Source organism: Tachyglossus aculeatus, chromosome 1 (assembly GCF_015852505.1).
Source record: "Tachyglossus aculeatus isolate mTacAcu1 chromosome 1, mTacAcu1.pri, whole genome shotgun sequence".
In the NCBI taxonomy this organism is placed as follows: domain Eukaryota; kingdom Metazoa; phylum Chordata; class Mammalia; order Monotremata; family Tachyglossidae; genus Tachyglossus; species Tachyglossus aculeatus.
This window is the reverse complement of record NC_052066.1, coordinates 135428307-135443337: the sequence shown is the minus strand read 5'-3', so window position 1 is coordinate 135443337 and position 15031 is coordinate 135428307. Positions and strand designations below refer to the sequence as shown.

General features: G+C 42.9%; 1 protein-coding gene across 1 annotated transcript in view; it reads left to right on the top strand.

Annotated features, from left to right (window-relative positions):
• Nucleotides 1–15031, top strand: part of LRRC1 (leucine rich repeat containing 1) — a 169653-nt gene that overhangs the window by 133916 nt on the left and 20706 nt on the right. Inside the window, exon 10 of the mRNA XM_038750569.1 lies at nucleotides 963–1046. Coding sequence (XP_038606497.1) covers nucleotides 963–1046 — 84 coding nt within the window. The remainder of the gene's footprint in view (nucleotides 1–962; nucleotides 1047–15031) is intronic.

The window sequence follows — 15031 nt, the reverse complement described above, 5'->3', positions numbered from 1 at the left end:
ATCACCCTCATAATCAGTATTTTTAGAGTACCTGTTGTGTGCAGAGTACTGTGTTAAGTGCTTGGGAGTATACAGTGAAGCTCAAAGAGAAGCTGCATGGCCTAGTGCATAGAGCGTGGGTAAGGGAAGCAGAAGGTCATAGTTTCTAACTTGTCTGCTGTATGACCTTGGACAAGTCACTTTACTTCTTTGCGCTTCAGTTACCTCTTCTGTAGAATGGGGATTGGGACTGAGAGCTCCACGTGGGACAGGGATTCTGTCCAACCTGATTTGCTTGTATCCACCCCAGTGCTTAGAACAGTGCCTGGCACATAGTAAATGCTTAACAAATACCATAAATAATAATAGTAATGGAGCCTCTTTTATTTAGTTAACATTGTGCACCCACTGGATGCTCTGTTGTATACTAAGGAGTCTAGATGCAGAGGGGATCTCTATTTGGGGAAGAATGGGGGAGGGAAAACTCTTATAATGGAAAACAGATTAAGTCCCTGTGTCACATGGGGCTCACAGTCTTAATCCCCATTTTACAGATGAGGTACCTGAGGCCCTGAGATGTGAAGTAACTTGCCTAAGTTACCCAGCAGACAAGTGGCGAAGCCAGATTAGAACTCAAGTCCTTCTGACTCCAAGGCTCATTTATTCATTCATTCTTTCAATCGTATTTATAGAGCGCTTACTGTGTGCAGAGCACTGTACTAAGTGCTTGGGAAGTACGAGCCGGCAACATATAGAGATGGTCCCTACCCAACAACAGGCTCACAGTCTGGAAAGGGGAGAATGACAACAAAACTAGGGCATGCTGCTTTTCAGTCTGGAGCTTTGGATCTAGAAGGGAGCCCTGTGTCTCAGGCTATCTGAAGAACATCTCCAGATGGCAGTTACAAATGCTGGCTGGCTAACAAGCCTGATATTGATGGGACTGTTAATCCATGTTTTCTAATTATTTTTCATTTAACCAGACATTACCGAAGAGCATTGGGAAGCTGAAGAAGCTGAGCAACTTGAATGCAGACAGAAACAAATTACAACATTTACCAAAAGAGGTACATGCTTTAGAGTGGATGGGTGGGAGAACTGAAATACTAGGAAGGTAACAGTAGACTAAGAGGTAGAATGCTTATAAAATGAATTATTCCCTTCAAACCTCTACTCATTGGATAGTTTTTGTCCTTTGGGAAAGGGACTTTGATAATGTTGAGGTAGCACCATAACTGAGAGTTATTGAAGTACTCTTAGTTTTCATACATTTCTTCCTCCTATATATATGGTGTGCACACAAACAAAACCCTAGTTGTCTGTAATAGAGCCAGCATTGTTAATTACAATACATTTGTAGAAAATGATTCTAAATATCAGCAAGGACAAAATTTGGAAGCTTCTGACTAAAACTTGTCATCGTTTTCTCCTCCCTCCTTCTCTTGACTGAATGAAGGGATTGGCAGTATCAGAAGCTTGCCCTTTTTCTTTGTAGCTGCCATAATCAGACAGAGGGAAAAACTGTGGCTACATCCATTGTGTAAACACATAACTCAGCTTTCTAGTGGAAAAAGCAGAGAATTGGGAGTGTGAAGACCTGGATTCTAATCCCAGCTCTGCCACCATGGGCAAGGCACTTAACTCCTCCAGGCTTCAGTTTCCTCATATGTAAAATGGAAGTTAAAAACCTGCTCTCTCTCTGCTGTGTTTATATCTTAGACTGTATGCCCTGTGTAGAAAAGGGGTGGTGTTTGATGTGATTATCTTATGTTTACCTCAGTGCATGGCATGAAACAAATATCATTATTATTATTATTATTGTTTAGTTTGCCACAAAGTGTTAAGCCTGGAGGGAAAGCAGTTGTGTGGGTAATTAAAACAACTTGCCACCTACCTGTACCTGGGACCAGTTTACTTTCAAACGTCCATTTTATTCTTACTTTCCTAAGGGCCCTAACTCTTCCACCACAAAAAAATTAGAAGTCAAAATTGTTCGTCATAAATTTCCTTTACTACTACTACTAATAATAATAATGGTATTTAGTAAGCATTTACTAACGCTTCCAACACTTTTTCTCTGGCTCATCTCAAGGATTTTAAAGAAATGATCCTGTTTTCAGTTGGATGGTGGGAGAGATTGTCTAATCTTCCTGGCTAATGTCTAGAAAATCAGAGATGTGCCATTTTATGATAGCAATCAAGGCATATCATAGTTCTGTGAACTCTCAACTCAGCAATCAGTCATATTTATTGAGCACTCACTGTGTGCAGGGCACTGTACTAAGCGTTTGGGAAAGTACAGCACAACAATATAACAGACACATTCCCTGTCCACAAAGAGCATTATTCAACTCAGAAATAGCGTGGCTTTGTGTAAAGAGCATAGGTCAGGGAGTTAGAGGACCTGGGTTTTAACCCCAGCTCCACCATTTGTCTGCTGTGAGACCTTGGGCAAGTCACTTAACTTCTCTGTGCCTCAGTTACCTCATTTGTAAAATAGGGATTAAGACTGTGGACTCCACGGGGGACATGGACTGTGTCCAACCTGATTCGCCTTTATCTCCCATAGTGTCTGTACAGTGCCTGGCACATAGCAAACATTTAACAAATACCATTAAAAACGAACAAAAAAAATGAAAAGAAATTCCTAAGCTTTTAGCACAGTGCTGTGCACACCATAAGGGTTCAAAAAGTATGATTGAGTGATTACCTATTCCAACTGAGTTCAGGAAAAACATAGAGAATAGAAATCTCAAGATAATCCAAGTGTCTCATAGTCATATCTTCAAATGTCTCTGTACATCTGAATTTTAACAAAGAGGAATTTGGGCTCATTTGAGTTTCACATCCTCTGTCTGGTCCTGCCAATTATCTGGTGAAGGTTCTAGGGCTATGAAACAGCTGAAAGGTAACAGCAGGAGGGAGAAGAAGAATGTGGGGGTGAAGAAAATCAATGGGGTTATTCACAAGATGGATAATCAGCTCTGAATAATTGAAAGCTGGTTTAGTTGCTGTAGAAAATTGCTTTGTGTGCTTTGTTGTCTTAATTTCTATGGTCTTAGCAATAATGAATAGAAAAAGGGCAATTTTAAAGTTGTGGTAGTCTCCAAATACCATAGAAAATCCATCATGATCTTTTCTTCTACAACAGTCAAGCGGTATTTTACAGCTGTGAAATAGTCTGTTTTAAATGCGCTTTCTAAATGAAGTACTGCTCACAAGCAGCATGACTAGTAAACTTAATTGTCACATTTGTAGAAGGTAGTGAAGTGGAGGCATTATCTTTTATGTGCCTTCTTTCTCCACATAACTGGTAGCTTTGCATTTTTGACCACCTAAATCAAGGTGGTGCTTCCTGGGTCCTAGTCTACCTTTGCTTCTTCCTTTCTGACCTCATGCTGGTTTATGGCCCTAAATCAACCGTGGACCATCAATTCATTAGTAATAATTAAGTGGTCCCTTCCCTTGAGGAGTTTACAGTCTAAAGGGGGATCTCCTGTATGGCCATATTTATGCTACTGAATGCCACTCTTACATTTCCCTTAAATCTTTAATCTTCTTTAGTGCAGTGATCGTATCTACCAGCTCTCTTGTATTGTAGTCGTCCAAGTGCTTACTACAGTGCTCTGCCCACAGTAAGAACTCAATAAATACCATTAATTGATTGATTAATAGGAGAGAGGGGAAATGAAAAGGAGGGGAGAAAAATAGGGAGGGAAGAGGCTAACGTATTTAAGGCACATTTGAATTTAGGCTGTTTCTTGTGTGAAGACTTGAAGCTGTGTCGAGAAGGAAAGCTTTTATTTTGCTTGTGTAAATTTATAAAACTCTTTTCACCCTGAACAGTGGAAAATTCACAAGTGTTGGAAGTTGACATTGATTGTATAGTTGTTGAAGTGGTGGGTCATCTGCATGTTTAGAGGATGGTCATTGTAAATCTTCCAGGAGGATGACAGTACCAGAGGGAGAACCGTTTTAAAATACAGGAAATTGGTAGTAAATGAGGGTTTTTTAAAAAAGCTTTGGTTACCAAATACCACCCCAGAGAGACGTGGGACCACTCTTTTTGAAAATTGATAATGGTAGGTTCAAATCACACAAAAGGAAACACTTCTTCTTCAACCTTTGGGTGTTAAGCATATGAAATTTGACACATGATAATTTGTGCAGGCAGCAAATATCAAGAGGTTCAAGAAGTTGGGTGGATAAATTCAGGGATGAGAGTTCCCAAAGGGTTGGCAACATTAGGGATGTGAGGAGGTCCTTCCTGAACCATGCAGTTGGATGTCAAGAAAGGGCATTTATTTTCACTGTGTCTCCAAACATCCTTTGGTGCAACTGTCAAAGGTAGAGTTCTGGACTTGAATAGCAGTTTGACTCGGGATGACCTTCTCCCCTCCAGGACCATTTTGTTTTTGTGACATATGCTAAATAAACTTCCATTTCCTCTTCTTTCCCCCCACTGTCCTTTCCCCCTCCCAATAATACCTTTTGTCTCTTACTTAGATTGTGACCCCTTATGTGGGACAGGGACTGGGTCTGACCTATCTTTGTATCTACCCCAGTGCTTAGACATTGATTGTCACATGCTTAGGATGCTTAGGAAATGCCACAGTTATTATTGTTATTGGTAGTAGTAATAATAAAAAATGATAATAATAAGCTTGGGAATGTCTGCTGACCTTTTCGTGTCTCTGCTTATGACGCCATATAGCTAAAACAAAGAAGAGGAAACTTCTTTTGAAGCATTTTTTTTTTTTTTTGGTCTGTCTTTTAGAAACTTTTGGTGTAACTCTACTAAGGATTTTGGCTCCTTTTCATAGCTCCAAAGCAAATCTTCCTGAGAACTGTGATCCATGTGGGTTTTCTTCAAAGCCTGGCAGAGCAACTTCAGTTTTTTAAAAAATGAGTCTTTTCCCTGGTGCTTATGCCTATGTTAACTCTAAATTCAGGGACATGTACTGAGACTATAATTAGTTTTTTATGCTTGACCCTGGCAAACCGGGAAAAACTAGAATGGTCTACTCTGACCAGAGAAGAAAAAAACACCAAGCCATAGAGAGAGGCTTCTGGCCTCATGTGGCATCAGAGTGGTCACTGTGATCTTTCCCCATTTTGGGCTTTCTGTCCAGGAGAGCTGTGGATGTGTAAAATGTATGTGGGGTTTTTTTGTTTGGTGGGGTTTTTTTTGTGTGTATGTGTGTATCTAGTGAGAGAGAGAGAGAGAGAGAGAGAGAGAGAGAGTTAGCTTTGGCTTGCTCTTCAAATGTGACTGTCTAGTCAGATCATTCCATTACTGGTGAATTTTCTCATTTCATGACGGTACAGATGCAAGGTCTGGGCTGAAATGCTTATCATTTCAACTCGCTCCTCGCAAACAAACTTTCAACAATTGTCAGTAAGAATGCTCAATGCTTTGCTTTTAAAGATCATATCATAAAGTCATTTTTTAAGGTAAAAATGACTTCATGGGCCATAGGTGTCATTGCGAGTATATATAAACATTGGGGATAAGTGAGGTAGGGGATGCCAGTGTCTGCTTCACATAGTGGTTTTTGTATTATGTGTGTGAGTTTAATAGAGTTATTCATGAGCATTCATAGCCAAATGAATGAACATCTCTTGTTTTCTTAATTGGTAGCTGCTTGGGAATTTAGAAAAGTCAGGTAACTTGTAATTTTGTATGCATTGAACTATCCACAAATGCACCACTGATATTCATTTAGTGCTTGAAATGCATGCTGATCAAACTAGATGGCTGAATTGCGGCATAGCTTACTGTTTTAGGATGAATGGAATTTTCTTATCCGGCTGCATGCCCAGAAACCTCATTTGCTTTATGTTTGTCAGATCTTTCCCTCCCATGAGAATGCTCCCTGCTAGGCACCCCTTCCCCGAAAATGAACCTTTGTTATTCAGAAATCTTGCAAACAATAAGGCACCACTTGGAAGCTCATTTGACTTTTGGGAAGCATCAGGCTGGCGGCATGATTCCATCTCTAAAGCGGAAAGGTTAGATTTGAATGGATGAGCTTATTAGTGTGGGGCGTGCTGCAAATTTTTGATTCACTTGATACATCTGTAATCATGTAGTAGCGGGGCTTAGTGGAAAAAGCCTGGGCTTCGGAGTTAGGGGACCTGAGTTCTAATTCCAGCTCTGTCACTAGTCTGCTGTGTGACCTTGGGCAAGCCACTTAACTTCTCTGTGCTTCAGTTACCTCATCTGTAAAATGGAGATTAAGACTGAGCCCTACATGGGGCAGCCTGATTACCTTGTGCCTGCCCCAGGCTTAGAACAGTGCTTGGCACATAGTAAGTGCTTAACAAATGCCATAAGTATTATTATTATGTACCACCCTAAAGCCCAAATGCATGGCCTACAGAAGTGGTAGTAGTAGCAATGGTACTTATAAGCACTTAGTAGATGGGAAGCGGTGGGAGTAATTACTGCACTTAAAACAGTGTATGACTTAACAAATACCATCATTATTATTACAAGGTAAGAAGATTAGATATGATCCTTGCCCCACAGGGCTCTCTCAACCTAAGTCTGGGTAAACACATTTAGAATGATAAAGGTTAAACTCAAGTGAAGCCTTAATTCTGAACAGCCACAATCCATAAAATCCAGGGAATTGTATTTTTTGAGTGCTTACTGTGTGCAGAGCACTGTACTAAGCATTTGGAAAGTACAATTCAACAACAGAGGCAATCCCTACCCAACAATGGGCTCACAGTCTTGAAGGGGGTAGACAGACAACAAAACGAAACAAGTGGACAGGCATCAATAGCATCAATATAAATAAATAAAATTATAAATATATGCACATCATTAATAAAATAAATGGAATAATAAATACGTACATATATGCACAAGTGTTGTGGGGTGGGGAGGGGGGTAGAGCAGAGGGAGGGAGTAGGGGCAATGGGGAGGGGAGAAGGAGCAGAGGAAAAGAGGGGCTCAGTCTGGGAAGGCCTCCTGGAGGAGGTTAGCTTTCAGTAGGGCTTTGAAGGGGGGAAGTACTAGTTTGGCAGGAGGAGGGAGGGCATTCCAGACCAGAGGTAGGATGTCGGCCAAAGGTCGACAGCGGGACAGGTGAGAATGAGCCGCAGTCAGTGAGGAGGTTAGCGGCAGAGGAGCGGAGTGTGCGAGCTGGGCTGTAGAAGGAGAGAAGGGAGGTGAGGTAGGAGGAGGCAAAGTGATGGACAGCTGTGAAGCCAATAGTGAGGAGTTTTTGTTTCATGCGAAGGTTGATAGGCAACCACTGGAGATTTTTGAGGAGGGGGATGACATGCCCAGAGCGTTTCTCTAGAAAGATAATCTGGGTAGCAGAGTGAAGTATAGACTGAAGCAGAGCACTGTACTAAGCCATCATGCACTAATTACTGATTTAGTCCAGGACTGAAAGCTCCACCTAACATTACATCCAGTTACTGCTGGGAATTCAGTTCCTTCTCTGTACTTTCTTTTTCCCTCCTCTCCTGAATGCAGACTTGAAGCCTAGCTTGTCCACATTGGCTGGCGTCTCGGGAGGGAGGCAACATAGCTGAGGTTGGATAGAAGGGGCAGAAACTGTCTCAGATAAGTGACAAGTCCGAGGTCACACAGAAGGCTAGTAGCAGAGAGTGGATTAGAACCAGGTCCTGTACTCTTTCCACTTGGCCATGCTGCTACTTGTTGATTTCATTTGTAAAATGTAATGTACCCCCAAAATATATCCATTCAGTGATGACCCATGCTTTCAAGGAACACATTGCGACTGTACTGTGGGGTGTGCCTTTACAAAACAAGAAATTACTAAGTTAACTGACCAAGATGATAATGTAAAACAAAGTAGCTAATCCTAGTTCTTGAAAAGAGGAGGAATCCTCACCATCCTGTCTTCCGTCCCTGCCCCTGTCCCCCTTCAACTGCTTCATTAATAAATTTGGAATTTATTGTCAATTTTTTTAATGGTATTTTTTAAGCGCTTAATATGTGTAAAGCACTGTTCTAAGTGCTGGGATGGTTAAAAGCCCTTAGTGTGTAAGCGTACAAACTTAGCTTGCAAGCATGGGGTGTGTCCCATGGGGGGCTCACAGTTTTAATCCCCATTTTACAGATGAGGTAACTGAGGCACAGAGAAGTTAAATGACTTGCCCAGAGTCACACAGCTGACAATTGGTGGAGCCAGGATTTGAACCCATGACCTCTGATCCCAAAGCCCGTGCTCTTTCCACTGAGCCACGCTGCTTCTCCATTGTGTCATTGAGTCAATTGTATTGCTAGAGTGCTTTCTGTGTGTAGAACGGCACTAAACACTTGGGAGAGTACAGTATGACAGACATTCCCTTCCTACAATAAGCATACAGTCTAGGGGGGAGACAGACAATATAAATAAATAAAATTACACATGTGTAAATAAGTGCTGTGGGGCTCGATGGGCTAAATGCAGGGAGCAAGTCAGGGCGACATAGAAGGGTGCAGAAGAAAGGGAAAAGAAGGTTTACTCCGAGAGGGCCCCTTGGAGATGTGCCTTCAATAAGGCTTTGAAGGTGGGGGAGAGTAATTGTCAGATATGAAGAGGGAGGGCATTCCAAGCCAGAGGCAGCAGGATGTGGGTGAGGTCACCAGCGGTACAGACAAGGTTGAGGTACAGTGAGAAGGTTAGCTTTAGAAGAGTGAAATGTGTGGGCTGGATTTAGTAGGAGAATAGTAAGGTAAGTTAGGAGCGGGGCAAGGAGATTGAGTCCTTTAAAGCTGATGGTAAGGAGTTTTTATTTGATGCGGCGGTGGATGGGCTACCACAGAAGGTTCTTGAGGAATGGGGAAACATGGCCTGAACCTTTTTGTAGAAAAGTGATGTGGGACAGCAGAGTGAAGTATGGACTGGAGTGGGAAGAGACAAGGGGTTGGGAGGGCAACAAGGAGGCTTCTAAAGTAATCAAGGCCAGGTAGGGTAAAAGCTTGGATTAACATGATAGCAGTTTGGATGGGGAGAAAAGGGTGGAATTTAGCAACATTGTGAAGGTTGAACTGACGGTATTTAGTGATGGATTGAATATGTGAGTTGAATGAGAGAGAAGAGTCAGGGAAAATGCTGAGATTATGGGTTTGTGAAACAGGAAGGGTGGTGGTGCTGTCTACAGTGATGGGAAAGTCAGGGGAAGGACATGGTTTGGATGGGAAGATAAGGAGTTCTGTTTTTATAAATGTCAAGTATGAGGTGACGGTGGGGGAACATCCAAGTGGAGATATCTTGGCAGGGGGAAATGTGAGACTGCAGAGAGGGAGAGAGATCAGGGCAGGAGATGTAGATGTGGGAAACATCCGCATAGAGGTGGTCATTGGGCTGGAGATGTAGATTTGGGAATCATCCATGTAGAGGTGGTAGTTGAAGCCATGTGAGTAAATGAATCCTCCAAGGGAGCCTTTAGAGTGTGGGCCAGAGGGGTAGGCCATCATGCCTTCCTGGGAAGTGCCCCAGACTCAGGATGTGGCTCTGGCACAGTGCTCTGCCAGGGACCGTGCCCTTGATAACTTCTGTGACATTCTGTCCCACCACGGTTCCTGTTCTGTTGCCTAGTACAGCCTTACCAAGCCCCCTATCATTCTCTTGGGCAGGTGGGAGAGAGGTTGGGATGGGCAGTTGAAGGAGTATGTTCCTTTATGGGGTCTGCCTTATTTCCCCCAGGATTTCCGATGCTTTACTTGCCTACTGAAGATGCATCAATTTTGGAAGTTGGCAGAAGTGGGGACCTACAGAGGCTGATTCTAATTGGTTAGGCTCATCTGCAATAAGTAGAAAGCTCTGGGGAGAAAACAGTTAAGCCCCACTGGAGTTTTGGATTCTTGGTGTGGTTCCCCTTTCTCCCCCAATCCACATCCCACCCTCACCCCCACAGTGGGTGGCGTCTATCTTTATTTTAAATTAAATTTGCCTTGGCAACACACGTGGCACTGATTTAGGCAGTTTGAGCGGGAAGGGATTCGCAGATCCGAAACCACAGCTGAAGTAGAAGCTTTGAATGTGGTTTGGAGCAAAAGGGATCCCCCTTGTGCCAGGGAGCTCCTCCCACTTGGAAAGTTAGTGGTTTCTGGTGAGCTCCAGGGAAAAGCAAGCAGTTCATTGTAACTGCAGCTAGAAGGTGGGGGGACTTGAAGAAGTTTGCTAGCGCTGATGGTGAGAGCTATCCCATCAGGGTTGGGCTGCTAAGATTCTGCATAGCAACAGTATTGCTTTTAAACTTCGAAACAAATTGAATTTCACAAAGTTTTGTTTATACAGCTTTCTCCCCACAGATTTTTCCAACCCCAGTTTTGGATTTCCACACTTAATATGGTGTGAAGCACTTTGGCTCACAGAAATGGTACAGTTTGGCTTCACTACAGTTTTCTGTGGCCAGTCATCATCCTGCCGCCAGGCCTTCCGGTCTCCTGTGCACTTTCTCCCCGTAGGGCCCCTTGGCGAGGGCCAGACATGCTTCACTCTCCATCTCACAGTGTACTTCATGCTGTTAAGATCCATTTACATTGCCTCGTGTTTCTTCTCCCAATTTCATTATATAGTGGTTTTTAATTGTCTCTAAATTGCAAAATGAATGATCAAAGTTGGAAGAAAGGAAAAGAGGGGAGTTTATTAAGACTAGTTTAATAATCTGATTATTTTAATTTTTCTAGAGCAGTTTATATTTGTGCAAAAACAGTGTTTATGGGTAAATAAAAATGGTTTTATACACTGCACGTATATTTAACATTTTTGGTGCAAGCTTAAAAATCTGTATTTTTGATTCAAAATGTTCAAGAATTTTATCTAATGGGACCAAAGCCTCTACAGGGCACCAAATCCGTATGTCCCACAAGCCCCTAGTGTTACCAAACCAAGAACATTTCTGCAACTAAAACCTCACAGTGAGTGAGGGAAAGCAGTACTGCAAATTCAGCCAACTTAATTGGGATTCCATTTTGAAAGAAAAGACTGCATAGAACAAGTGAAGTTTTGGAGCCTGATAAAAGAAACCAGAATGCCATACATAAAGCAGTATGGCTTCCCATTCCATACTGTGTTTACTTCAGCAAAATCCAATTGGAACATTTGTGTAGTATTTATGAAGTGATTTTGCATGCTCTCCTAAAGAAATAAGATCCTTAAAAAAAATAAGCAGTGTTTCTTTCCAAAAACAAATTTTAATCGATTCAGCCACGTATTATTGTGTCAATCCGAGGCCTTTTGGATGAGATGTCATTTATTCAGGAAGCCGTCTTCCTTTGCACTCAAAATTAAAGGAGCTTCAGTCTTTGTGTTTGCCAAAGATGTGGAGGAAGGAGACTGCTTTTAACCTATAACGGCCTTTAAGCTGGGACGTGCAGCCTCCACAACGACAGACGCTTTGTGTGGACATTTCATTGTGTGTTATGGAAAATGGAAGTGGATATTGGAAATGATAGAACAGCAGAGAGTAAGAGGCTACTCAATCTGCTTTGACAGCATATAGATTAGAATCTCAGCCAGCCACATCCACCATCACCCCAGGGCAAGACTCATTAGTTTAGAGTCGAAAACAAGCTTGTCTTGGTAGAAGATACCATATTTCTGCATGCTCTCTTCCCATCCCTTTGGGAAAGAATAAAGTCTCATTGGTGTCATATCCAACCCTCCTGCATCCTCCAAACACTGCTCAGGAGGATGTGATGGAAGCTGGTCTTCCTCCATTGGGGACCTAGGACATGGAAAAGGATGTAGCAGGGGTTGGAGGAGCTGTCCTTGCTTTGGGGGGTGAGGCTGAGAGGGCATGGGGAGCTAGGGACAGTATAGGGGCAAAAACTGCTTGGGGGAGTTGGATGAGGATTTGGGGGAAAGACATTAGGCTGTTAGCCTGTAGCAGCCAGGATGGCAGGGGTGCGTATAGTGCAGAGGAGAGATTGGCAAAGATGACCTAGGAAAGAGGGAGCTGCAGAGCAGCTGAAGGGAAAGGGGGAGTTGACAGGGAAGCCAGGATTTAAAGGTGGTGGGTAAGCTTTCCAAGGGACTTGGTAAGGAGAAGAAGGAACCTGAGAGAGGTGGCAGCAGCAGGTTGAACACCCAGCACCTGCGCCAGTTACAGGCCAGGTCTAGGGACAGGGCTGGAGATCTGTCTCAGCCCTGGATCATATTGCATCTGGAGGATGCTGAGAGGGCTTAGTAGATTCTGAGCCCATCTAGGGATTCAGCTCTTCTGCATCAGTTGAAGAGTGGATGAATGTGCCTGCAGACACCTTAAGTGGGGACTCTTTGGCCTATTGAAGATGGGTCATGGGCTAGTGACATATATCTGTTTTAGATGGGCTGGTATTTACATTAATGTCTGTCTCTCCCTCTAGACTGCAAGCTTGTTGTGGCAGGGAATGTGTCTGTTTATTGTTGTATTGTACTCTTCCAAGTGCTTAGTACAGTGCTCTGCACACAGTAAGAACTCAAATACAATTGACTAACTGACTGACTTGTGGTCTTTGGAATGGAAGACATCCTGGAAAGAACTTGTGATATTTTGGGGGGAAAGAAACAGGGCTCTTCTCTTTCAATTCTGTAATTATTAATAGTAGTGACATTTGTTGAGTGCCTGCTTGATGCAGTATACTTTACTAGGTTCTTGGCCAGTGTAGAATCAAACAGTCAATTGTATTTATTGAGCACTTACTGTGTGCAGAGCACTATGTTAAGTGTTTGGGAGAATGTAATACAGTAGAATTGATAGACATGTTCCCTGCTCATGGCAAAGTGCTAGGGTGTCCAAATGCCGTGATTATGGGGGAGAGAAAGATTGGTATCTTTTCATTCATTCTGTCGTATTTATTGAGTGCTTGCTGTGTGCAGAGCACTGTATTAAGTGCTTGGAAAACACAATTCGGCATCAGATAGAGGCAATCCCCATCCAACAACGGGCTCACCATCTAGAACAGGGAGACAGACAACAAAACAAGTAGGCAGGCATCAATAGCATCAAAATAGATAAATAAAATTATAGATATATATACATCATTAATAAAATAGAATAATAAATATGTACAAATATACCAAAGTGCTGTGGGGCAAGGAAGTGGGTAGAGCAGAAGGAGGGAGTAGGGGCAATGGGGAGGGGAGGAGGATCAGAGGAAAAGTGGGGGCTTAGTCTGGGAAGGCCTTCTGGAGGAGGTGAGCTCTCAGTAGGGCTTTGAAGGTGGGGGAAGAGAGCTAGTTTGGCGGATGTGAAGAGGGAGGGCATTCCAGGCCAGAGGTAGGATGTGGGCCAGGGGCCGACAGCGGGACAGGCGAGAATGAGGCACAGTGAGGAGAGTAGTGGCAGAGGAGTGGAGTATGCGGGCTGGGAGAGAAGGGAGGTGAGGTAGGAGGGGGCAAAGTGATGGAAAGCTTTGAAGCCACTCTATGGCCAAGTTACATCATCCATAACCAGTAAGATATTTTTGGTGCCATAGCATATGCTCACTAGACTAGCTAAATGGACTGCAGCTAAACTGCCATTAGTGAACAAGTGAACAAGTCCACAGTTTGTAGGGTAGTCTTGCTCAAGAGAACATATCAATTGTATGCTACTGAGGAGGGCATACAGAGACATTCTGCCTGCCATAGCTAGTTTGCACCTGTTGGCCCAACCAGCCATGTCTCTGGGTGGCCCAGGGGCATAGGAGGAAAGCCCAGTGAGAGAGGGCTAGGGAGATCACATCCCAGCTCTGGAAACAAATCCAAGTAAATCTTGTTGCTGGTGGGAGAGCCCTCTCCCTCCCAGCCATAAATGAAAAATTCTTTGCCGGGGGTTCAACAGCACTAGCCTTTCACTTGTCTGCTGGGTGACCTTGGTCAAGTCACTACACTTCCCTGTGCCACAGTTACCTCATCTGTAAAATAAGGATAGAGACTGTGAGCCCCACATGGGACAGGGACTAGGTCCAACTGGATTTGCTTATATCTGCCCCAGCGCTTAATACAGTGCCTGGTACATAGTAAACACTTAACAAATACCATCATTATCATTATTATTATCTCCCTGGGAGTCTTGGTGAATGGGAAAAAGGCAGCCATGAAACTTGCCTGCCTCTTGGCTGCTGGGTGGAAGGGTTTAGTCTTTTCAGAATATAGATGGATATATTTCATGGTCAGAAAGCTTGAATACATTTCATGGGTGGGTGTGGTTGTCCTTCCAGAAGTTTAACCTCCAGTTAACCTTCAACCTCAACACAAAGACTCCAAATAAAAATCAGCCCCCTCCACTGACAGGGGGAGGCCGGGACAGGGAAAGGGAGGTTCTGGTCCCATCTTGTCTCATGGATTTCTCAAGGTGTTGCATTATTTTCTGCTCAGCATCTTGTATTTCCCTGGAGTTGGAGTTCAACAAATATTAATTTGTATTGAGAATGGGTTTTTTAGGAGTAAAGGAAGAGATTTTGGGAAATGCCTTGGTTCAGGGAACTAATCAGAGCATTAAAAGGAGAGGGAGCAAATAAGGAGGGGACTTGAACCATTCAAACTGATGTCAATATCAACAGTTGTTAATTATTCTGCCACTGGTCTTGTTACATTGCCCACTGAAAATGCATAATGTTACCATAAAGAGGAACCGTTAAAATCTTATATTAGCAAGTTTGACCATGTAGTGTAGCATGGGACCGAAATAACTTTCAATTAACATCTCTTGGGGTCTGTGCTGTGCTAAGTATACATCAGGTCAGAACAGTATTTAGAAGCTAAAGTCCTTACCTATACAATTCAAGGAAAAGTAGAAATAGAAATCTAACTCCAGCCTCTAGGACAAATAGAAATTCTATAAGAAACAGAAGATTTAAATTGGGATTTGAAAACTGACTTATTTGGTGGAAAAAGTCATTGTCATGTTGCTTCTATGTCTATATGAAAATATTTGTTCCTCCTGAAATCAGTTGCTCAGTCGTATTGAGCATTTATTGTATGCACAGCACGGTACTAAGTACTTGGGAGAGTACAATATAATAATATAATTGATACATTCCCTGCCCACGGCAAGCTTGCAGGCTAGAGGAGGAGATGGATATTAATATAAATAAATGAATTATAGATATGTA